Source organism: Heloderma suspectum, chromosome 2 (assembly GCF_057233095.1).
Source record: "Heloderma suspectum isolate Gila_16-S chromosome 2, 16-S_ref, whole genome shotgun sequence".
Classification (NCBI taxonomy): domain Eukaryota; kingdom Metazoa; phylum Chordata; class Lepidosauria; order Squamata; family Helodermatidae; genus Heloderma; species Heloderma suspectum.
The window spans coordinates 250,625,709-250,649,751 of NC_139459.1; the positions used below are offsets into that span (position 1 = coordinate 250,625,709).

Consider the following 24,043-nt stretch of genomic DNA (forward strand, 5'->3'; position numbering starts at 1 on the left):
AAACTTGCTGGGGTAAGCCCGCACTAACTTTGCTGATTTCCATGGAGATTACATCATACTTATAGAGAGTAGGTTCATTCACAGACGCTGTCGACATGGGATCATTATATTGTTGGGATTTGATTTAAAGCATGTATATGAGAAGCACACAAAAGAATATTCATATCGAGCTCCTGGTTAAAAACATGTATCCCCTTTGTTGAAAATCAATGTGCTTTTCTGGCCATCAAGACCACTGCTTTTTTCTGTTAGCACTAAATTTGAGGTATTGCTGATCCAGTAGTGTTTATGTGCTATATAACATCCCCAGGTAATGGGAGGAGGTTAGTTTTCGTGTAGCGAGAGAGTCTTACCAGTCATTCCTTTGGTAAAAAAATGAAGTACTTCTCTAGGGAACCCCTTTGTATTAAAAGCAAAACCTGCCTCCTACACCTATCCTCAAGCCACCCGAAAAGGAGGAAGGGAGTAAAATTCATCTCTGTGCACAGACTATACAAAAATGCTTTGGATCTCATAAGAACATAAGAGCCATTCTGGATCAGACCAAGGGACCATCTAGTCCAGCATTCTGTTTACACAGTGGCCAACCAGCTGCCCACAGGAAACCCACAAGCAGGACATGAGTGCAACAGTACCCTCCCACCCATGGTCTCCTACCAATACTAATGTCCGTGCAAGAAATGCCAATAGAACTGTGGGACATACTCAGGAATTGGATGCTCTTAACAGCTTCAGCAAAGTGGGCACAATATTGTCTTTACTTTGTGTTGCCAAGCAGACACTTAAGTTCAGTACTCTTGCTAACAAATACCATGTCATATTTTTTTTCAAACAGGGCTGCCCAAGGAGCTGACAAGGGGGTCTTTAGGAATGTCACACAGTAGGTGCTGAGACAACTTGGATGGAAAGAAATAAAAAATGGCCGTTCCTGTTTGAAAAAGAATTCTCACGCACAGACTCACAGTAGCCAACAGCCATGTCAAAAAAAGGACGCAGCAAGGCTGAAAAGCCAGAGGCACTGATTATGTCCTTACAAGCTGCCAATGAAGATCTCAGGACCAAGCTAACAGACATTCAAATCGAGCTTCATCAGGAGAAGTCTAAGGTGAGTGAAAAACTGGTAGTAAATGGCAGGTGATTTAAAAGTTGATCATATTGCAAATAATTAAAGAAAAATGCCTTCCCTCCACCCCAGAAGAGTGGATAGTTTTTTTTACAACATTTATTTGTGGGATTTGTTCCTGACTTATACCAGACTAAATTTAAAAGACTATTTGACCTATGAATGACTGGTGCATTTACCATTTTTTCTAGACTATATTCCAAATGTCTTACCTATGGCTTTTGTACACAGGGCATTTATCGTTTGCTCATCATTCCCTACTCATGTTTGTTTATAGGTTCTTTAGACAACATCATGACCCTCCAGTTTCATTTTTCTGTCTAAAGCGCACTTTCAGTGAATTTTTTTAGGGCAAGGGAAATGAGGTTTTTAATTGTAAAAGCGATAGAAAATGCTTTTTTCACTTGATTATTTGTGCTGTTCTGCTATACCATAGTGCTACCTAGAGGTTATGTGGCAGGAAAGCAGTAAAGGAAACGGTCTTCCTGTAGTGCTCAGATCTCAGTTCTACGACAAACCTGAAAGTAGATACAGCCGATTAACAGCTGTGATAAAAGTTTTTTTCTTTATGTAAGATATTCCATTAGTTGTCAGGTTCATAGGGGGATTGGAAAAGTGTGAGCAAGATGGACTTTGCAAAGCTTTTGAGCCAAGGAACAACTTTAAACAATGAAAAAGAAAGTTAGGATGGTCCTTCAAAATGAGAGATGCATGAGAATTATGGGCACAGCTACATTACATATAAACACGTGTAAGAGTGTCCCAGGGCTATTTTTGTAGAAGGAACTCCAGAACAGGCGGGGGTATTTTATTGTTAAAAATGCATATTCAAGCCAGCCAAGTAAACAATAAAAAGGTAAAACTTCAAAACAAAACAAAATCAGCAAAGGAGCTCCAGAAGAAAGGAATTAAAGCAGAGAGAGAAGTCAAGGAAAGGGGAAAGGCTATAGCTCATAGAATCATAAAATCATAGGGTTGGAAGGGGCCTACAAGACCTGCTTGATGCTTAATGCTCCTGCTCAATGCAGCAAGCCTGATTCCCAGGCAGTCTCCCATCCAAGTACTAACCGGGGCTGACACTGCTTAGCTTCTGAGATCAGGCACATCCAGCCTTTGCTCATTTCTCTTCCCACATCTGCTATTTCTCAACTCGAAATCACCTCCTCAGCAGATTTTGCTCTGTGATTTCATCTGGGATCCTATTAAATGCATTCTGCCACTCCATCCCACCCATATAACAGAGTAAAACCAGCTCAACCAAACCTCAGTATTGCAGCACCACTCTGGACTGTGCTCCACCTCACATGAACAGGAGTGGAGGCCCATCAGTTTTCTGAGTACATTAACATGTACAAAGCAGGCTCCAAGGTGGATAATGGAATGGTACCATTGCATTTGCCCTTCATGGATCGCTGCCTTGTTGTGGCGAAGGGGCTTGCGTAACTCAGTGAAGCCATAAGCTATGCCGTGCAGGGCCACTCAAGACGGACAGGTCATGGCAGAGAGTTCTGACAAAATGTGGTCCACTGGAGAAGGAAATGGCAACCCACTCCAGTATTCTTGCCAAGAAAACCCCATGGAACGTATCACAAGGCTAAAAGATATGACACCGGAAGATGAGCCCCTCAGGTCAGAAGGTGTCCAATATGCTACTGGGGAAGAGCAGAGGGTATTTCCAAGTAGCGCCAGAAAGAGTGAAGCGGCTGGGCCAAAGCCGAAAGGACACTCAGCTGTGGATGTGTCTGGTGGTGAAAAGAAAATCCGATGCTGTAAAGAACAATATTGTTTAGGAACCGGGAATGTAAGGTCAATGAATCAAGGTAAGCTGGAGGTGGTCAAACATGAGATGGCAAGACTGAACATCGACATCTTGGGAATCAGCGAACTAAAATGGACAAGCATGGGCGAATTTAATTCAGGTGACCATTATATCTACTACTGTGGGCAAGAATCCCTTAGAAGAAATGGAGTAGCGCTCATGGTCAACAAAAGGGTGGGAAAAGCAGTACTGGGGTACCATCTCAAAAACGATAGAATGATCTCAGTACGAATCCAAGGCAAACCATTCAACATCACAGTAATTCAAGTCTATGCCCCAACCACTAAGGCTGAAGAAGCAAAGGTTGATCAGTTCTATGAAGACCTACAACACCTTCTAGAACTAACACCAAAAAAAGATGTCCTCTTCATCATAGGGGATTGGAATGCTAAAGTAGGAAGTCAAGAAATCACTGGGGTAACAGGCAAGCATGGCCTTGGTGTACAAAATGAAGCAGGACAAAGGCTAATCGGGTTTTGCCAAGAGAACACGCTGATCATAGCAAACACTCTTTTCCAACAGCACAAGGGGCGACTCTACACATGGACATCACCAGATGGTCAATATCGAAATCAGATTGATTATGTCCTTTGCAGCCAAAGATGGAGAAGCTCTATACAGTCAGTCAAAACAAGACCTGGAGCTGACTGTGGCTCAGATCATGAGCTTCTTATTGCAAAATTTCAGCTTAAATTGAAGAACATAGGGAAAACCCCTAACCCTTCAGGTATGACCTAAATCATATCCCTTATGAACATACAGTGGAGGTGAAGAATAGATTTCAGGGATTAGACCTGATAGACAGAGTGCCTGAGGAACTATGGAAAGAGGTCCGTAACATTGTTCAGAAGGCAGCAACTAAATCCATCCCAAAGAAAAAGAAATGCAAGGAAGCAAAGTGGCTGTCTGATGAGGCTTTACAAGTAGCTGAGAAAGGAAGGAAAGTAAAAAGCAAAGGAGAAAGGGGAAGATATATCCAACTGAATGCAGATTTCCAGAGAATAGCAAGGAGAGACAAGAAGGCCTTCTTAAATGAACAATGCAAAGAAATCGAGGAAAACATAGAATGGGAAAGACCAGAGATCTCTTCAAGAAAAGCAGAGAACTCAAGGGAACGTTTTGTGCAAAGACGGGCATGATAAAATACAAAGAAGGCAGGGACCTAACAGAAGCAGATGAGATTAAGAAGAAGTGGAAAGAATACACAGAAGAACTATACAGGAAAGATCTGAATGTCCCTGATAGCCATGATAGCGCCGTCACTGAACTTGAGCCGGACATCCTAGAGAGTGAAGTCAAGTGGGCCTTAGGAAGCATTACTAACAACAAAGCTAGCGGAGATGACAGTCTTCCAGCTGAGCTATTTAAAACCCGAAAAGATGATGCTGTTAAAGTGCTGCACTCAATATGCCAACAAATTTGGAAACTCAACAGTGGCCACAAGACTGGAAAAGGTCAGTTTACATTCCAATTCCAAAGAAGGGCAATGCCAAAGAGTGTTCAAACTACCGCACAATTGCGCTCATTTCACATGCCAGCAAGGTGATGCTCAAAATCCTACAAGCTAGGCTTGAGCAGCATGTGAACCAAGAACTACCGGAAGTACAAGCTGGGTTTCGAAGAGGCAGAGGAACGAGAGATCAAATTGCCAACATTCGCTGGATCATGGAGAAAGCAAGAGAATTCCAGAAAAACGTCTATTTCTGCTTCATGGACTACGCTAAAGCCTTTGATTGTGTGTATCACAACAAACTGTGGCAAATTCTTAAAGAGATGGGAGTACCAGACCATCTTACTTGTCTCCTGAGAAACCTGTACGAGGGTCAAGAAGCAACAGTAAGAACCAGACATGGAACAACCGATTGGTTCAAAATTGGGAAAGGAGTATGACAAGGCTATATATTGTCGCTCTGCTTATTTAACTTATATGCAGAGTACATCATGAGAAACGCCGGGTTGGATGAATCACAGGTCGGAATTAAGATTGCCAGGAGAATTATCAACAACCTCAGATGTGCAGACAGTACCACCCTAATGGCAGAAAGTGAAGAGGATCTAAAGAGCCTCTTGTTGAGGGTGAAAGAGGAGAGTGCAAAAGCTGGTTTGAAACTCAACATTAAAAAAACTAAGATCATGGCATCTGGACCCATCACTTCCTTGCATATAGAAGGGGAAGAAATGGAAGCACTGACAGATTTTATTTTCCTGGGCTCCAAGATCACCGAAGACAGTGACTGTAGCCATGAAATTAAAAGACACTTGCTCTTTGGGAGGAAAGCTATGGCAAATCTAGACAGCATAGTCAGAAGCAGAGACATCACCTTGCCGACAAAGATTCATATAATCAAAGCTATGGTTTTCCCAGTAGCAACATATGGCTGTGAGAGCTGAACTATAAGGAAGGCTGAGCGCCGAAGAATTGATGCCTTCAAACTGCGGTGCTGGAGAAGACTCTTACGAGTCCCCTGGACTGCAAGGAGGTCAAATCAGTCAATCCTAAAGGAAATCAACTCTGACTGCTCATTGGAAGGACAGATACTGAAGCTGAAGTGCAAATATTTTGGCTACCTAATGCGAAGAGAAAACTCATTGGAAAAGACCCTGAGGCTGGGAAAGACTGAAGGCAAAAGGAGAAGGGGACAGCAGAGGATGAGATGGCTAGATAGCATCACTGAAGCAATGAACTTGAACTTGGGCACACTCCGGGAGAGAGCGGAGGACAGGAAGGCCTGGCGTGCTATGGTCCATGGGGTCACGAAGAGTCGGACACGACTGAACGACAACACCATTGCATTTGGCCTAGCTCCATTGGCCAGAATACTTTTGAATGCTCTAGGCCTCTAGGTATGGCAAGCCAGACTGGGATATAAGGCTGCCAGCAGATCTATGTTAATTGTCCCAAACAAGATTTCAAGGTAGCAGAATTCTTACCCCATGCCTACCCCCATATACCCGCCAATACACACTTGTCAGTAACTGACAGGAACTGGAAAGAAAAGTCTAAGGGTGGTGGCTTGCTTCAGATCAACACAATTTGTTGTTGTTGTTGTTCAGTCGTTCAGTCGTGTCCGACTCTTCGTGACCCCATGGACCATAGCACGCCAGGCCTTCCTGTCCTGCGCTCTCTCCCGGAGCATGCTCAAGTTCATATTCATTGCATCTGTGATGCTATCTAGCCATCTCATCCTCTGCCGTCCCCTTCTCCTTTTGCCTTCAGTCTTTCCCAGCATCAGGGTCTTTTCCAGAGAGTTTTCTCTTCGCATTAGGTGGCCAAAATATTTGAGCTTCAGCTTCAGTATCTGTCCTTCCAATGAGCACTCAGGGTTGATTTCCTTTAGGATGGACTGATTTGACCTCCTTGCAGTCCAGGGGACTCGTAAGAGTCTTCTCCAGCACCACAGTTCGAAAGCATCAATTCTTCGGCGCTCAGCCTTCCTTATAGTCCAGCTCTCACAGCCATACATTACTACTGGGAAAACCATAGCTTTGATTAGACGGACCTTTGTCGGCAAGGTGATGTCTCTGCTTCTTACTATGCTGTCTAGGTTTGCCATAGCTTTCCTCCCAAGGAGCAAGCGTCTTTTAATTTCATGGCTACAGTCACCGTCTGCGGTGATCTTGAAACCCAAGAAAGTAAAATCTGTCACTGCTTCCATTTCTTCCCCTTCTATATGCCAGGAAGTGATGGGGCCAGATGCCATGATCTTAGTTTTTTTAATGTTGAGTTTCAAACCAGCTTTTGCACTCTCCTCTTTCACCCTCAACAAGAGGCTCTTGAGATCCTCTTCGCTTTCTGCCATTAGGGTGGTATCGTCTGCATATCGGAGGTTGTTGATAATTCTCCCAGCAATCTTAATTCCGACCTCTGATTCATCCAAGCCGGCATTTCTCATGATGTACTCTGCATATAAGTTAAATAAGCAGGGTGACAATATGCAGCCTTGTCGTACTCCTTTCCCAATTTTGAACCAATCGGTTGTTCCATGTCTGGTTCTTACTGTTGCTTCAACACAATAAGAAGTTCTAAATTTAACTTCATAATGGTCAGATCATTACAGTGTGTTCATGTATTATTTGGGGCACGGTGGGGGGTGTTAAGGGAGAAACTAGTCATATCTCTGAAGTTACAGTTCTGTGTGTGTTGCATGGTTCAGCTTGACTGTATGTATATATTATCCACATTTCAAGGTGTGAAATTACACACAATAAATAGATGGCTTCACAGGCTTAAAAGCAGCACAAGCTTATTTTTAAGGCACATTTCCCTCCTATGAAAATAACTCCAAAGAGAGTGGTAAATATTTTAATGATTGTTTTGACAGTGCAATCTTTTACGGGCCCATTCAGAAGTAAGCTCCACTGAGTTCAGTGGGACTTACTCCCAGGTAAGTGACAGTGTGTATAGGCCTGCATCCTGAAATGATACCATTATCAGTATGAAGAAACTTTTAAGACTACCAGAACATACTAACCATTTACTCTAAACAAAGAACTAGGACAAAACACTGCAGCAATACATGGAGGGATAGAGCTTTACTCCCTAGCAACTAGGGCTGTAGCTCCATAGTAACTAGGGGGTGGAGCTACATCAATACTACAAAGTCAGCCTTGGCCATCTGTATTGCAGCATTTTAATGCACATTTAAGAAAAAGCAAACTTCCCCACATCTGTTATTGGTAAGTTGTTTGTATTCACCCAAAGTATCTTAGATTTCTAGACAGGTAGTAGTCTGTCTACTTTTAACATTTGCCATCCTTTAAGGCTCGTTTTAGTAAGCTGCACAATAAAGGGAGGAAATGAGGCTATAGAATTCTGAGGGGCTTCAGACTGCAGTTAGGCCATCACAATTTGGATGCTTTCCTATGTGGGGGAAGGGGGGGGGACCTCCCTGCAAGTACCCAACTAGCACAACAGGGATATGGCTGGACTAGAAGTCTCCTGATGTGTCACAATGTTATTTGCAGAGATTTGGGTTTGGGTTTATTTTTAACATGAGGGAGCATTTAAAAAAGATATCCCAGACTTGCAGTCTTGAGTCTGAAATTACACAATCCATTTTACCTCTGAATTCTCTTCTGTCTCATTCTACTATGTGTGTAGATAGGCCTATATAGGTTCTGTTTACCTTCTACCTTCAGTTCTTATGTAGTATGCAGGTGAATTGCAGTGGGGTCTCACCATTTTGAATTTGCACCCCTGACACACTAGCAATTTCATAACGTTTTGTAAAATTTCATAAGGTTTCTCAATGTTTCTTGAGGATTTTTTAATTATTATTTCTGTCCAGAGAGCCGGCATTGACAGCTATGACCTAAACTCTTTGATGCTTTTCACCAGTAAGCATTGCCTCAGGCAAAACAAATCAAGACTGCTGCTTGATTCCATAATTAAGTAGTAGCATTTTAGCTTCCACCAAGTCTTTCAATGTAAAAACCTTTCTGGGTAGTCCATACATCAAGGTTACCATTAACCTCAGAGCAGAGGATAATCAACCCATTCTGTGGAAATCAGTTTCTTTCACTGTAAGACAATTGGGATGGAAGAGAGAATCTCTGCTGCATTATTATCTAACAGGGTAGTATACTCCAGAGGGTTTATCCTCTCACCCTGCAGTGGAATTCATAGCCATCAATCTGCAACCCATTTTAACAAGGGAGGAGGATGGGGAGAAAATACTTTCAAGCAGAAGGAAATCAATGCTGTTTTTGTCAGCTAATGGTAGATGGAGCCAACTACAACTCATTTTCTCCCCATCCTCCTCCCTTGCAAAGACCCTAAGGGCACTTAAGCAATGCATAACAATTTGTTGTTGTAGTTGTTGTTGTTCAGTCGGTCAGTCGTGTCCGACTCTTCGTGACCCCATGGACCATAGCACGCCAGGCCTTCCTGTCCTGCGCTCTCTCCCGGAGTGTGGTCAAGTTCATATTCATTGCATCGGTGATGCTATCTAGCCATCTCATCCTCTGCCGTCCCCTTCTCCTTTTGCCTTCAGTCTTTCCCAGCATCAGGGTCTTTCCAGAGAGTTTTCTCTTCACATTAGGTGGCCAAAATATTTGAGCTTCAGCTTCAGTATCTGTCCTTCCAATGAGCACTCAGGGTTGATTTCCTTTAGGATGGACTGATTTGACCTCTTGCAGTCCAGGGGACTCGTAAGAGTCTTCTCCAGCACCACAGTTCGAAAGCATCAATTCTTTGGCGCTCAGCCTTCCTTATAGTCCAGCTCTCACAGCCATACATTACTACTGGGAAAACCATAGTTTGATTAGACGGACCTTTGTCGGCAAGGTGATGTCTCTGCTTCTTACTATGCTGTCTAGGTTTGCCATAGCTTTCCTCCCCAGGAGCAAGCGTCTTTTAATTTCATGGCTACAGTCACCATCTGCGGTGATCTTGGAGCCCAAGAAAGTAAAATCTGTCACTGCTTCCATTTCTTCCCCTTCGATATGCCAGGAAGTGATGGGTCCAGATGCCATGATCTGAGTTTTTTTAATGTTGAGTTTCAAACCAGCTTTTGCACTCTCCTCTTTCACCCTCAACAAGAGGCTCTTTAGATCCTCTTCGCTTTCTGCCATTAGAGTGGTATCGTCTGCATATCGGAGGTTGCTGATAATTCTCCCGGCAATCTTAATTCCGACCTGTGATTCATCCAACCCGGCGTTTCTCATGATGTACTCTGCATATAAGTTAAATAAGCAGGGTGACAATATGCAGCCTTGTCGTACTCTTTTCCCAATTTTGAACCACTCGGTTGTTCCATGTCTGGTTCTTACTGTTGCTTCTTGTCCCTCGTACAGGTTTCTCAGGAGACAGGTAAGGTGGTCTGGTACTCCCATCACTTTAAGAGTTTGCCACAGTTTGTTGTGATCCACACAATCAAAGGCTTTAGCATAGTCCATGAAGCAGAAATAGACGTTTTTCTGGAATTCCCTTGCTTTCTCCATGATCCAGCGAATGTTGGCGATTTGATCTCTCGTTCCTCTGCCTCTTCGAAACCCAGCTTGTACTTCCGGTAGTTCTCGGTTCGCATATTGCTGAAGCCTAGCTTGTAGGATTTTGAGCATCACCTTGCTGGCATGTGAAATGAGCGCAATTGTGCAGTAGTTTGAACACTCTTTGGCGTTGCCCTTCTTTGGAATTGGAATGTAAACTGACCTTTTCCAGTCTTGCGGCCATTGTTGAGTGTTCCAAATTTGTTGGCATATTGAATGCAGCACTTTAACAGCATCATCTTTTAGGGTTTTAAATAGCTCAGCTGGAAGACTGTCATCTCCGCTAGCTTTGTTGTTACTAATGCTTCCTAAGGCCCACTTGACTTCACTCCCGAGGATGTCCGGCTCAAGTTCAGTGACCGCACTACCATTTATTTATTTATTTATTCATTCATTCATTTCATTTCATTTCTATACCGCCCAATAGCCGAAGCTCTCTATCATGGCTATCAGGGACATTCAGATCTTTCCTGTATAGTTCTTCTGTGTATTCTTTCCACCTCTTCTTAATCTCATCTGCTTCTGTTAGGTCCCTGGCTTCTTTGTCCTTTATCATGCCCGTCTTTGCACAAAACGTTCCCTTGAGATCTCCGATTTTCTTGAAAAGATCTCTAGTCTTTCCCATTCTGTTGTTTTCCTCGATTTCTTTGCATTGTTCATTTAAGAAGGCCTTCTTGTCTCTCCTTGCTATTCTCTGGAACTCTGCATTCAGTTGGATATCCCTTAAATCTATTCTTCACCTCCACTGTATGTTCATAAGGGATATGATTTAGGTCATACCTGAAGGGTTAGGGGTTTTCCCTATGTTCTTCAATTTAAGCTGAAATTTTGCAATAAGAAGCTCATGATCTGAGCCACAGTCAGCTCCAGGTCTTGTTTTGACTGACTGTATAGAGCTTCTCCATCTTTGGCTGCAAAGGACATAATCAATCTGATTTCGATATTGACCATCTGGTGATGTCCATGTGTAGAGTCGCCTCTTGTGCTGTTGGAAAAGAGTGTTTGCTATGATCAGCGTGTTCTCTTGGCAAAACTCAATTAGCTTTTGTCCTGCTTCATTTTGTACACCAAGGCCATGCCTGCCTGTTATCCCGGTGATTTCTTGACTTCCTACTTTAGCATTCCAATCCTCTATGATGAAGAGGACATCTTTTTTTGGTGTTAGTTCTAGAAGGTGTTGTAGGTCTTCATAGAACCGATCAACCTCCGCTTCTTCGGCCTCAGTGGTTGGGGCATAGACTTGAATTACTGTGATGTTGAATGGTTTGCCTTGGATTCGTACTGAGATCATTCTATCATTTTTAAGATTGTACCCCAGTACTGCTTTTCCCACCCTTTTGTTGACTACGAGTGCATTACAATTACATAACATCTAACAAGGTAAGCCTAGTGTCTTGCCTTGGTTCACAAGGGTAGGGTGCTGGTGTCACACTTGCTTCTGCTCTGTGAGAAAAGGTACGCAGCCTCCATCACCTCTTACAGCCACTCCAATCTTCCCATTAGGCATACCACTCCTTGAACAAGCAGTGTGGCCCTAGAGGTTTTAGAAATGTAGTTTGTCTGGTCATTGAAATGAAGTCTGTCAGCAGGACTGAGCTCTGAAAAAGTGTTTGGAGCAGTAGGTGTTTGGAGCAAAGCAAAGAGTTGTAGGGGAGAGAGATCCACAAAGTCACTCCTTTGGACCCACATTTTTTTTTGTTCCAGCAACAACCCGTATTGCTCAGAAAAGGGAAACTGAGACAAGTAACTTTCAAATCATTAGTGCAAAGCTAGAGTATGATCCACCCAGCAACTCAAAAGTGCTCCTTTGGACCCACATTTTTCTTTTCTGGAAGCAACTCCTATTGCACAAGAAAATGTTGTCAAAATGCTTTGTTGTTGTTCAGTCATTAAGTCGTGTCCGACTCTTCATGACCCCATGGACCATAGCACGCCAGGCCTTCCTGTCCTCCGCTCTCTCCCGGAGTGTGCTCAAGTTCATATTCATCGCATCGGTGATGCTATCTAGCCATCTCATTCTCTGCTGTCCCCTTCTCCTTTTGCCTTCAATCTTTCCCAGCCTCAGGGTCTTTTCCAGGGCGTTTTCTCTTCGCATTAGGTGGCCAAAATATTTGAGCTTCAGCTTCAGTATCTGTCCTTCCAATGAGCACTCAGGGTTGATTTCCTTTAGGATTGACTGATTTGACCTCCTTGCAGTCCAGGGGACTCATAAGAGTCTTCTCCAGCACCACAGTTCGAAAGCATCAATTCTTCAGCGCTCAGCCTTCCTTATAGTCCAGCTCTCACAGCCATAAATAAATAAAAAACACACTTTTAACTTTCAAATGATAATACGTTTTGTAGGCAAAGCATTCCAGAAGCAAGAGAAAGGACCGGTCCACAGTGTTAGGCTGCTGTGTGTACAGGAGCAGCAATAACTTTGTAAATGCAGAGGAGATATGAATCCGACAATTTGTTGTGGGTGTCCCTAGCTCAGAGGAGCTGGATCAGGACCATATTTGGGAGATGCTCAGCCTGCTCTCCCAGCTGCATTGCCAGCAATGGACTGAAGGAATGTATGTGCAGTCACATGGCGCTCTAAGCCAAAACACACGAAGAGGAAGAACTGAGGAAGTATTGCAGCAGCACAGCACACACATTTGATGATTTAACTGCAAGTAACTTGTGGGAGCTGGGGTGTCTCTGATTGTGGACAGGGACCGGGAAGAGCCAGGTGGTCACCACCCTGCCTGCTCATAGCAATGGGCCACTGCTGACCCTATCCACTACACCAAACTGTCTCTCATTAGAGCTGTTTGCACACTGCACATTTAAGGTATATGCGTGGAGAGTAGAGTGGGACTGCATCTGCAAACCCCACCCCCAGTGTCCATGCATCTTTCAGCCCTACCCTCAGTGTCTGCAAGTTAGGAAGTAGAACTTATGCATGTGTAACTGTTTAGGACCTCCACCGAGTAAAGAACTCTACACATTCCCCTTGGATGGAGAGGCTACATCTGTACACGGACAGGCTCCCCTTCCTGACATTCCTCTTAACACATGGACTTTGGGGGCAGGGCTAGCAACTGTGTGGGGGCACTAGGTGGGTCCAACTCTGCCCACCACATGTAGACTATATGTTAGTGGAGGCTAGCATGTGTATCCTTTACCCCAAATATGAGGGGAACTGAAAGGAGTTCAGTTTGAAATAATTGACCTGGGTTGTTGTGGGGGCCATATTTTATTCTGCTGTCTCCAAAAGCTGTATGAAAATAACTGTTGCCCTAGGAAAGGGACTGATCAATTTTAGTTCTGATGCAAAGACGTTGGTGACCTATGCTAAAATAAAATTGCACTAAGGGAAGTTTTCCTCCCCTTAGCAATTATCTGGTTTCAAATATATTTGATACCCCCAGAAGAAGGAAGAAAAACAAGGGAGGAGAGACATTTATTGCCTCAGTACATATATGGCATGATGTCCCCTGATTTTAGCCATTTCTGCCCTTTCAATGAATTTTGACTGCAAGCAGACATCTCTGGGTCTCTCAAAATGTTTGAAAGCGCATGAGCCATTTTATTAATACTAGGTGCTTGGCAGTCATGGGGGCTTTTTGGCTGGTCAGTTCTAATCAGTACGAACATTCAGTGCCTCCCTGCTCATTTTCCAAGTTTGTGGTCACCACTTTGGGTTCCCTAACACTCAGTCTTCAAAATTTCCCTTTCATTTCCAGCCCATTCCATTGACGCCAACACCACAAAACTTCTCTTGTCTCTGGACTGGTTGGGATATTTTCTATCAGCCCCATTTTCTCACTGGCCATCAATTAATTGCCTGTGTCCCTTTGTCCTTCAAGCCTTAGGTCCCTGCTTCACAAGAAACAAGAGACCTCTACGCATACACAAACTTCTTCTTCCAAACAACAACCTAGCCCAAGCTACGGGGAAAGGGGTGCTCTCCCTAGGACTTTATTTGTATTAGGGCTCATCAGGGATAAACCTTGGAATCTGTTTTTATTACCAGGGCTGGAATGTGTGATAAAAAGTACCTCTGAGCATGTGGAGAGTGAATTCTCCTCACTTATGAACAACCACAGCTTATACACACACGCACGCACGCACGCACTCACATCCCATACGCTAACTCTTATATTTAAGGATCCAGGCATACAGGGCTTGGAGCATGACCACTGGCCTGAGCTCCAGCATTTCTCTTTTTAGAAATTAATTACTGCCTCCACCTCCTTTGTGAGCATAATGTACAATCAAATCAGCAAACCTAGTCCTTCTCCACAAAACCACTCCTGGTTTCCCAGATGTCACACAAGTTCTTCCCCAGCACAGGCAAGGTCCCCATTTTTTGCCTACACCCAGGCCTATATTGTTCCAGGGCTAGGATCAGGAACTTTTGAGACCAGGCCAGCTGAACCCAGAGGCCTGCACAGTAGCTTGTTTAAGCTGTGGTGCATACTGGTACGTGCCAGGAGCCATTTACCTAATTACCCTCTCATGCACAGCTTGTGATGTTGTCCAACCCTGGGCAGCATGGCTTGTCTGAGGGGGAACCAACCCTCAAATAACCCAACAACAGGACGTGGGTTATTTGAGAGGTTTTTTTCTGCCTCAAGCCATGCTGCCCGGGTTCGGACAACCTGACAAGCCACACCTGAGAGGGTAACTGGCAAATGGTGCCCAGCACGTGCTGCAGCTTAAACAAGCCATGGTGGTTTGTTTAAGTTGTGGTGATCACACTAACCGGGTCAGAGTCCCTCTTTTTCCCTTCACAAGTCGATGTCAGGTGTTTCCCTTTCCTCCCTTTTTTCCTGCGGTCTCTTTCTTCCTTCTCGATCCATGTGCTGTTCCTGGCAAGGCTTCACCACCCATGAGAGAACTACAACATAAGATTGATTTTTAATTGATCTTATCAATTGGTGGGTTTCCCCCTTAGTTTTAATTTTTTTACATATATATATATATATATATATATATATATATATATATATTTTACTGTATTTGTTGAAAAAGAAATAGTCCACAGAAAGTATTACTTATTTAATGAAAACCTTCTCCCAGTCATCACTGTATACTGAAATGTCCTTTAACATTTTAAAGCATTAAACCATTAGTTTTAGCATTAAACCAACATTGTTTCCCTATGCAAGTGTTTTTCCTTCACTGTTATTGCTGGGATGCTCTTGAATTCTGCCCTCATGAGGTTGCTGAAAGCAGCTTATCTTGCAAAAAGGTGTTACTGTATTTTCAGTCAGGAACTGTGAAATATTTATAGGGACAAGTATTAAGATCCTTCCATGGGTCCCATTTAGGGGGAAAATCCAATTGAATATTGTTCTTGGAATAATAAAGATGAAGTGGAAATTTAAATCATAATTTAAGGCTGTGATTCAGATAGACTTCAGGAGCTTTGGTCAGCAGATTTGAGATACAGACTAAAGGAATCAAGTCTTGCCTAAGGGCCAAACTAGACATGATGTTTGGCACATAGTTAACTCTGCCTTTAAAAAAAATAAATAGCCAGCCAAGGCTGGTAATAGTGGCAGGCCAGATCAGGACCATGGCATGGGTGACAGGGGTTACAGCCTACCCCACCCCCCGTGGTCCTGATTAGAACTGCTTCCTCTCCCGCACCATTCCCATGTCTGCTATTCCCTATGAAGCAATGCAAAGCTCCAATGGAGAGACCCTTTTTGGTGGTGGAACCCTGTCTGTGGAAAGCCCCTGGCTCTGACTTTGCAGTCATTTTTGGCACTGTTTTATTTTTCAAGTATTTTAATCATTGCTAACTTCTAAAAAACTAAATGCTATGATGCCTTGAGTTTTTATTGATTTGGGGGGGTTATCCTGTCCTGTGCTGTTGTCTTATTGCTGATGTTTGATTCGTTTTGTCCTCTTTTTTCCCTCTTTTGTAAACTGCCTTGGGAATCCTGATTGGCTGTTGAAGGGTGGGGTATACATTTTAGAAATAAATAAATTATTCAAGTTTCTCCTATAGCAGCTTTTGTGAGTGATTTCTTCACCTCACTCTGTGTATCTGTTTTAATAGAAGGTAGAAGAAACAACGCTAAATTCATCAACCTATAGGATAATTCAGTAGCAATGAAACAAAACATACACACACACTAAAGAGAGCTCAGGAGTGGGTTGAAATCTCAGAATAAAAATCTTGAAATGTCACAGGATAGTGTATGTAACGTCACTATGTTCTTCAGAAATAGCCCACATAATGTAGGCCATCCTCTGTGAAGTCACAATCTTTTGCTTTGCTTTGTGGGCCTCTATTTCTGGAGTCAGGTCTGGTATGAGCAGATTTCTCCTGAGGCAATTCTGTAGCCTTGGAAAATATTTTATGAACTGGAGGCACATGGGAGCAATGGTTTGATCCTCCCTTTGGACTGAAATCCATCCTTTCCTTTTCAAAATAAGCCTGTTCTAGATGAATAACTGTGAGGTACCATCACAAAAACAAAAACACAAATAAAGAAGTGACTTAGTATTAGATTAACTGTACTCAGAATGATTTATTCTCTGGGTGATTTCTTGACGAGAATGTCATCACTACAGTGAATCCCCTACTTTCTCAATGCTTCTATCTGTATTAACATATATTCAGTCAAGTTGGATGGATACCTGTACAAAGCTACTTGCTGCTTCTGTTTAAGTTAAGTAAGTTGGGATAGAGACAAGTTTACAGAAGCTTATCCCCCTCATCCAAGATAGCCATGCTGGTCCATGAGGAAAAAATCCAAAATCCACAGTTAGGCAATACCTTTATTAGGACCAACCAAAATGCCACAAAGGTGAAGAAGGGGCCTGTACTCACAATGATGACTGGAATCTGAGATTGTAGGGCTTGAACACATCTGGAGGGCACCAGGTTGGAGAAGGCTGCCATAACTTAATGGGCTGTTCTTGTTTGTTTGTTTGTTTGTTTAAATCATTTTTACCCTGCTCTTCAGCTGAAAAGTCTCCCAGAGCACCTTATAGATCAGGAGAAAAAAAGACAGACCCTGCCCTCAGGCTTACAATCTATGAGACAGGCCACAAAAGGGAAAGGGAGAGAGAAGGAAAAAAAGCAAATTTGGGAACTCATTCTTAAAGTGACGGAGTTCTTATAACAACAAACTGTGGTGGAAACTCTTCAGGGTGAGGAAGAGTCAGATGGAACTAGTCTCGGAATCACTTCTCTCCTTCTTTAGTAGCCTTTAATGGCTTTCTAGCAGCCAATTTATACATAGCAAAAGATTGGACAAATCATTAATTATAGATATGTTATGTAATTACATGACCATAATGCAAGTTTGCTTACAGGAAGGGGACCCAATATCAGTTTTTTTTCTGAATGCTTCTGTATCTTATGAATTAGTAGCTTAACCCTGTGATACTTAGATATGGTCTTTTACAACACATGAGGCTAGCATCAAAAAGCCTTCTGGTTTACCTGTGTGATTCAGAGTGAATGCAACAGAAGCATACAGATTGGTGTGGAAGTCCCCAAAGATGGCTATCAGAAGATTAACTTGCACATTTTTAGTAAGGTGTGAAATGCTAGGGATCCAGTGTTCACACTTCAGCTAAGGTCTGTTTGGAAACTTGCTGCTCAGGTCTTACATTTGTAAACAAGGTTTTTGTCTCACCCTTTGACAACCCCAAGTAATTTGAAATTGTGTGACCATCGCAAATTCGTTGAACACTTATAGGACTGCAGAATCTTATGTGGCCACAAGTATAAGCACATTAATATTATCATCATAATCATCATCTGTTTTCTCTTTTATTTTCTTATTCGGTAGGTGAGTAGACTTGAAAGGGAGAAAACCCAAGAAACAAAGCGGATCCGAGAGCTGGAGCAGCGCAAGCAGACAGTGCAGATCACTGAACTGAAAGCTAAGCTCCATGAAGAGAAGATGAAGGAGCTCCAGGCTGTGCGGGAAAACCTCATCAAACAGCACGAGCAAGAAATGGCGCGGACAATGAAAATCAGAGACAGTGAAATCCAGAGGCTCAAGTCAGCACTGTATGCGTTGCGGGAAGGGAGCAGCGACAAAGTACGGACAGCCCTGACCATTGAGGCTCGTGAAGAAGCCAGGAAACAATTTGACTCTGAGCGCCTTAAGCTTTTGCAGGAGATCACTGAACTAAAGTCGGCCAAGAAGCAAGTGGACGAGGCCCTTAACAACATGATCCAGGCGGATAAGATCAAAGCAGGGGATCTGCGGAGTGAGCACCAGTCCCATCAGGAAGCGATCTCGAAGATCAAGTGGGAGAGCGAAAGGGATATTCGCAGGCTGGTTAGTAATATATCTAGTTGCCAAGCCACTTGCATGGCTCAATGTGCATATTAGTTTTGAGTGTGTTAGTTATTGTAACACTTATGTGAAGCCTGCCATTCCAGAGGCAAGGTTGCAGGGGCATAAAAATATAAGAGCTATGCTGGGGCAGACCAAGGGTCCACCTAGTCCAGCGTTCTCTTCACACAGTGGCCAACCAGCTGCCCATGGGAAACCATTTTATTGCTTTTTATTATATTTTGTATTGTTATTTGTTTACATTTTTTTGTATACCATCCTGGTATCTGTAGATAAAGGGTGGTGTAAAAATATTCTAAATAAATGAATGAAAGTGTTCCATGTGTGATCCCTGAATAGCTGACATCACACAATGAATAAACCCTTTCAAGTAAAATAAAAATGGCACCAAAGCAGCAGCAAATGGGGAACAATTGCTGCAAGCAACTGTTGCAAAATGCATGAAACAGCGGAAAGTGTGTGTGGGGGGAGGGCTGCTGCTGCAGACAAGCCCTCAGATGTCTGCTGCTAAGTAAGGAAGTATTATCTTCTTCTTCTGGCCTCTTAGATTAGAGAAGTTCTACTTGGCTCTCACTGATAACCTTGCAAGGTAGGAAAGACCCTATCCTGCATAGAAAGCCCATCTTGCATAGAATGATCCATACAGCAGATGTATCTTCAGTAGAGCGGCAAGATGCCTGGTGGCAAACAGAGCTCTAGAGAGAAATAACAAAGTCAGTCCCAACCAATGTGCTGAATGTCTGTGTAGGGAGGAAGTACTGCATTCAGTCTACATCCCTACGTTTAACTTGATGACTAGTCCAGAATACAAAAATTTTGAGAGCCATATACAAAGCCAGATCCTTGCGTTGTGCATACGAGCTGAAAGCACATTTTACCAGACTGGAACCATGTGTAAACAATACCAGACCCTGACTCTTGCTTCACTTTTAGCCAAGCAACTCTTATTAAGATTTCTGGAGGTGCAAAACATTGCAGGATCTGAAAGTGGCTTTGAGTTTTATGTGGACAATTCTACAGAGTTTGCATACTATTTTTGGGCAAGTGGCAAGCATTTTGTGTGTGCAAGTGGCAAGCATTTTTTTTTCCAAATTAAAGTAATGTTTTCCCTTCCTGTGCATTTTACCAGCCTTCTTGGGTTGGTCGCTGGACTTCTGGATTATTGCTTCTGTCTGGTTTATACCAGTCTTAATGCTTTCAAGACTTACACTGAGAGGTCTTAGTCTAAACACTGGTTAACAATTCCGCTGCTTATAGTAACCAGTTATGCCTAATACCGTTCTGCGGCTGTACCAGCAAGTGTTGGTAATGCCAGAAACATTGGGAAGGAATGGATTGCAGTGGATAAAATGAAGTGTGGAGCTATATATTACAAAGAAAGCAGTGCTCTCTGGCAAAAATGGCAGTTTGATTCTTGGCCCTCTTGCAAGATTCCGTCATGGTCTCCACTAAGCTTGCAAAAGTATAGACCCATCTTATCTGGGGTGAATCAAATAGCTACAGTGGAGCAGAGTATACTAGATTCTGTGTTTAGTATGCAAAATCTGAATCGACTCTCACCAGCTTCTTGTATTTACATATCTATATCTATATCTCCACACATCAGATATTTAAAGCAGAGCTACACATTACAAAGAATACAGAGCTTGTCTTTCTTAACATCTAGTTCAATCTACCCTGTGTCCCAGTGTCTGTACAATGGGTATTTCCCTCATCTGGAAGGACTGCATAAAGACATATTGTAATGGCATTAGGACACAGGGTAAGTGGAACTACACATTACAGAGAGGAGCTGCCATTTTTTGCCGGAGAGCACTGTTTTCTTTGTAATGTATGTAATATATTAACTAGAAGAAATTGACTTCTGTTGATAGCTCAGCCTTCCCCAACCTAGTACCCTCCACTTGTTCTGGACTACACCTTCCAGCATTCCTGACCATTGGCCAAGCTAGCTTGGGCTGATGGTGGCTGAAGTTCAAAACATCTGGAAGGCAGAAGGTTAGGAAAGGCTGTGTTAGCCAAACATCAAGCTGAGTCACCTTATTGGGGTAAAGTTATTCTATACTCCCCTTACAGAAGCCCAAAATTTTTGACTTTACAAAACGAAAAGCTGCTGAGCATCCACTGACTGCAAAAAGAGCTGAATCTCGCAGGTCTGGTTCAACACCAGCACTGCCATTAGGATGCCATCATTTTTATTTATTTATTTATAATAGGTATGTACCACTCCATATCTAGAACAGATTTCAGAGCAGTGAACACAAGAGATAGGATAAAAAGATTAAAACACCAGATTAGAATTATGCTATTTTTACAGAGTACCAATAAAAACCATGACTGGTCAATTAAGGAATGCCTCCTGGAACAGTGCTGTTTTCAGGAGGTGCCAGAAACAGCACAGTGTTGGTGCCTGCCTGACCTCCAGGGGCAGGGAATTCCAAAGAAAGGGGGCCACCACGCTGAAGGCTCTTCTCCTGGTGGACTCCAGTCAGGCCATAGGTCTGTGTGGAACCAGCAGGAACAAACCCTCTGATGACCTCAGTGACCAGGCAGGTTGGTAAGGGAGAAGGCTCTCTCTGTCAGGTATCCTGATCCCAAGTTGTTTAGGGCTTTGTACACTAGTACTAATACCTTAAACCTGGCCCGGTAGCAAATAGGCAGCCACTGCAGTTCCCTCAGCAGAGGAGTTACATGCTGAAAAGGGGCAGCTCCCGACAACAGCTGCATTCTGCATTCTGCACTAGCTCCAGCTTCTGGACCAGCCTCAAGGGCAGCCCCACATCGAGTGCATTGCAGTAATCCAGTCTTGAGGTTACTAGCACCTGTACCACTGTGGCCAAGCTATCCCTGTCCAGGAGAGGCCATAGCTGGCGAACTAGCTGAAGCTGGTAAAAGGCACTCCAAGCTGTGGAAGCCCATGACCACGTGGGCTTCCAGCAACAGTGATAGATCTAGGAGTACCCCCAAACTACAGACCTGATCTTTCAGAGGGAGTGCAACCCCATTCAGAAAAGGCAATGAGCCTATCTACCAGACTCGGGAACCACTCACCCACAGGGCTTCCATCTTGCCAGGATTCGGTTTCAGTTTATTGGCCCTCATCCAGCCCATTACTGAATTCAGGCACAGGTCCAGGAATTGCACAGCCTCTCCTGGTTCAGATGTCACAGGGAGATAGAGCTGTGTGTCATCAGCATACTGATGGCACTTGGCTCCAAATCTAATGACCGCTCCCAGCGGCTTCACATAGATATTAAATAACACTGAGGACAAGATGGTGCCTTGTGAAACCCCATACCTCAATTGCCAGGGGGGCAAGGAATAGTCACCCAATGTTACTCTCTGAAATTGGCCCCACAGGTAGGACTGGAACCACTGTAGCATGGTGCCTCCTATACCCACCCCATGAAGTCAATCCAGGAGGATATCATGGTCGATGGTATCAAAAGCTGATGAGAGATCGAGCAGAATTAACAGGGTTGCACTCCTCCTGTCCCTCTCCCAATAAAGGTCATCCTTCAGGGTGACCAAGGCTGATTCAATCCCATAACCAGGACGAAACCCAGATTGAAATGGGTCTAGACAATCAGTGTCCTCCAAGAGTGCCTGCAGTTGTTCCATCACTACCCTCTCCAGAATCTTCCCTAAGAAAGGGTTATTTGCAACAGGGTGGTAGTTGTCTAATACTATTGTTATGGACAACAGCTTTATCCTTAAACTGCATGGCAAGCAGAATATCAGTATGTGAAACTTGCTCTGTCGCTGCATTCCAGTACTGGTAAAAGCACCAGTTGGTTTCTGGTTATCAGGCATACGTTTCTCTGAGCCTCTGCCCACAAAACAGTGGCTATGCTAATGAAGGATCTTCCATATCTAGCTAGTACAAATTCTTAAAGAGATGGGAGTACCAGACCACCTTACCTGTCTCCTGAGAAACCTGTACGAGGGCCAAGAAGAAGCAACAGTAAGAACCAGACATGGAACAACCGAATGATTCAAAATTGGGAAAGGAGTATGACAAGGCTGCATATTGTCACCCTGCTGCTTATTCAACTTATATGCAAAGTACACCATGAGAAACGCTGGTTTGGATGAATCACAGGTCGGAATTAAGATTGCCGGGAGAATTATCAACAACCTCCAATACGCAGTCAATACCACCCTAATGGCAGAAAGTGAAGAGGATCTAAAGAGCCTCTTGTTGAGGGTGAAAGTGGAGAGTGCAAAAGCTGGTTTGAAACTCGACATTAAAAAAACGAACATCATGGCATCTGGCCCCATCACTTCCTGGCATATAGAAGGGGAAGAAATGGAAGCAGTGACAGATTTTATTTTCTTGGGCTCCAAGATCACCGCAGACGGTGAGTGCAGCCATGAAATTAAAAGACGCTTGCTCCTTGGGAGGAAAGCTATGGCAAACCTAGACAGCATAGTAAGAAGCGGAGACATCACCTTGCCGACAAAGGTTCATACAATCAAAGCTATGGTTTTCCCAGTAGTAACATATGGCTGTGAGAGCTGGACTATAAGGAAGGCTTATAGTTGATGCTTTCGAACTGTGGTGCTGGAGAAGACTTTTATGAGTCCTCTGGACTGCAAGGAGGTCAAATCAGTCCATCCTAAAGGAAATCAACCCTGAGTGCTCATTGGAAGGACAGATACTGAAGCTGAAGCTCAAATATTTTGGCCACCTAATGCGAAGAGAAAACTCCCTGGAAAAGACTCTGATGCTGTGAAAGATTGAAGATTAAAGGAGAAGGGGACGGCAGAGGATGAGATGGCTAGATAGCATCACCGATGCAATGAATATGAACTTGAGCACGCTCCGGGAGTATAATCCGAATAATCCAAATTAAAGTATCCATAAGAGACCAAAATGCACCATGTTAGAGTCCAAGAATATATATATAGAGAGAGAGAGACTTAGATAGAGATATGGAGATATTGAAATAGCTCAAATGTATGGCACATCGTAAGATTGCGCCCTCTTGATATCCCTGTGAGATCTGTTTTTCCCCAAGTAGCTCCTAGATGGCTGGGAGGATGTTTAAATGCCCCAACCATGTGAACATGGCCCTATCCCATGGCAGCCAATCTGACTGGATTGAAAACTCTTTCGTGATCCTAATTATAGGCCCAGTTTAGATGCTCTAAAACCCCTCCACACAGTTCTGTATTCCACTAAACATCATCTGATCTGGGGCAATGACACTGAGTGACACTGCTGCTTCCTGGTCGTGATTTATGTAGATGACCGCTTTCCACCCTCACTGCTCCTGTGACATGCTGCTGGGGAGAATCACCCGTCAATGTGGTCAGACATTATTTCTTCCGTATAGCTGCATGGATGGGACTCCCCGCCTCGAAGGCTTTCGATTTAGAGTGACTGAAGAGCTCATAGCTGGTTCCAATGCAGCAATTTTTTTCACCTGATGGTTGCGTGGTAAGTAGGGCCACTATGGATTGGCCTTGGGGGAATGTCCAACACAATCAAATAATGTAAGTCACATCATTTGGGGAAACTGTCAGCATGCCATGTAGGCTGAGCCAGGAGTTTGGAAGCAGGAAAATGTCAATAAAAAGTCAAGAGGCCAAAAGTATTCAGTTCTGGGTGGCTCCACCACAAAGCTGCCAGATACTGGAAGGTCATGTGAATGAGCCTTAGAAAGCAGTGAGGAAGCAGGATCAACTCGTCATACTCACCAAAAAAAAGGTGTTCTTAGTTCTTTAGCATCTACCCATCCTTTTTTGATATCCTGCCTTCAGGTGCAGCTTGTGGAAAGGGGAGAGATGCCACATTTTTTTTTTCCT

General features: G+C 43.5%; 1 protein-coding gene across 1 annotated transcript in view; it reads left to right on the forward strand.

Moving 5' to 3' along the window:
• The first annotated feature begins 835 nt into the window (after nt 1–835).
• Nucleotides 836–24,043, forward strand: part of JAKMIP2 (janus kinase and microtubule interacting protein 2) — a 61,057-nt gene continuing 37,849 nt past the window's right edge. Inside the window, exons 1-2 of the mRNA XM_084838717.1 lie at nt 836–1,105; nt 17,717–18,214. Of these exons, the coding sequence (XP_084694843.1) occupies nt 977–1,105; nt 17,717–18,214 (627 nt within the window). The 5' untranslated portion in view covers nt 836–976. The remainder of the gene's footprint in view (nt 1,106–17,716; nt 18,215–24,043) is intronic.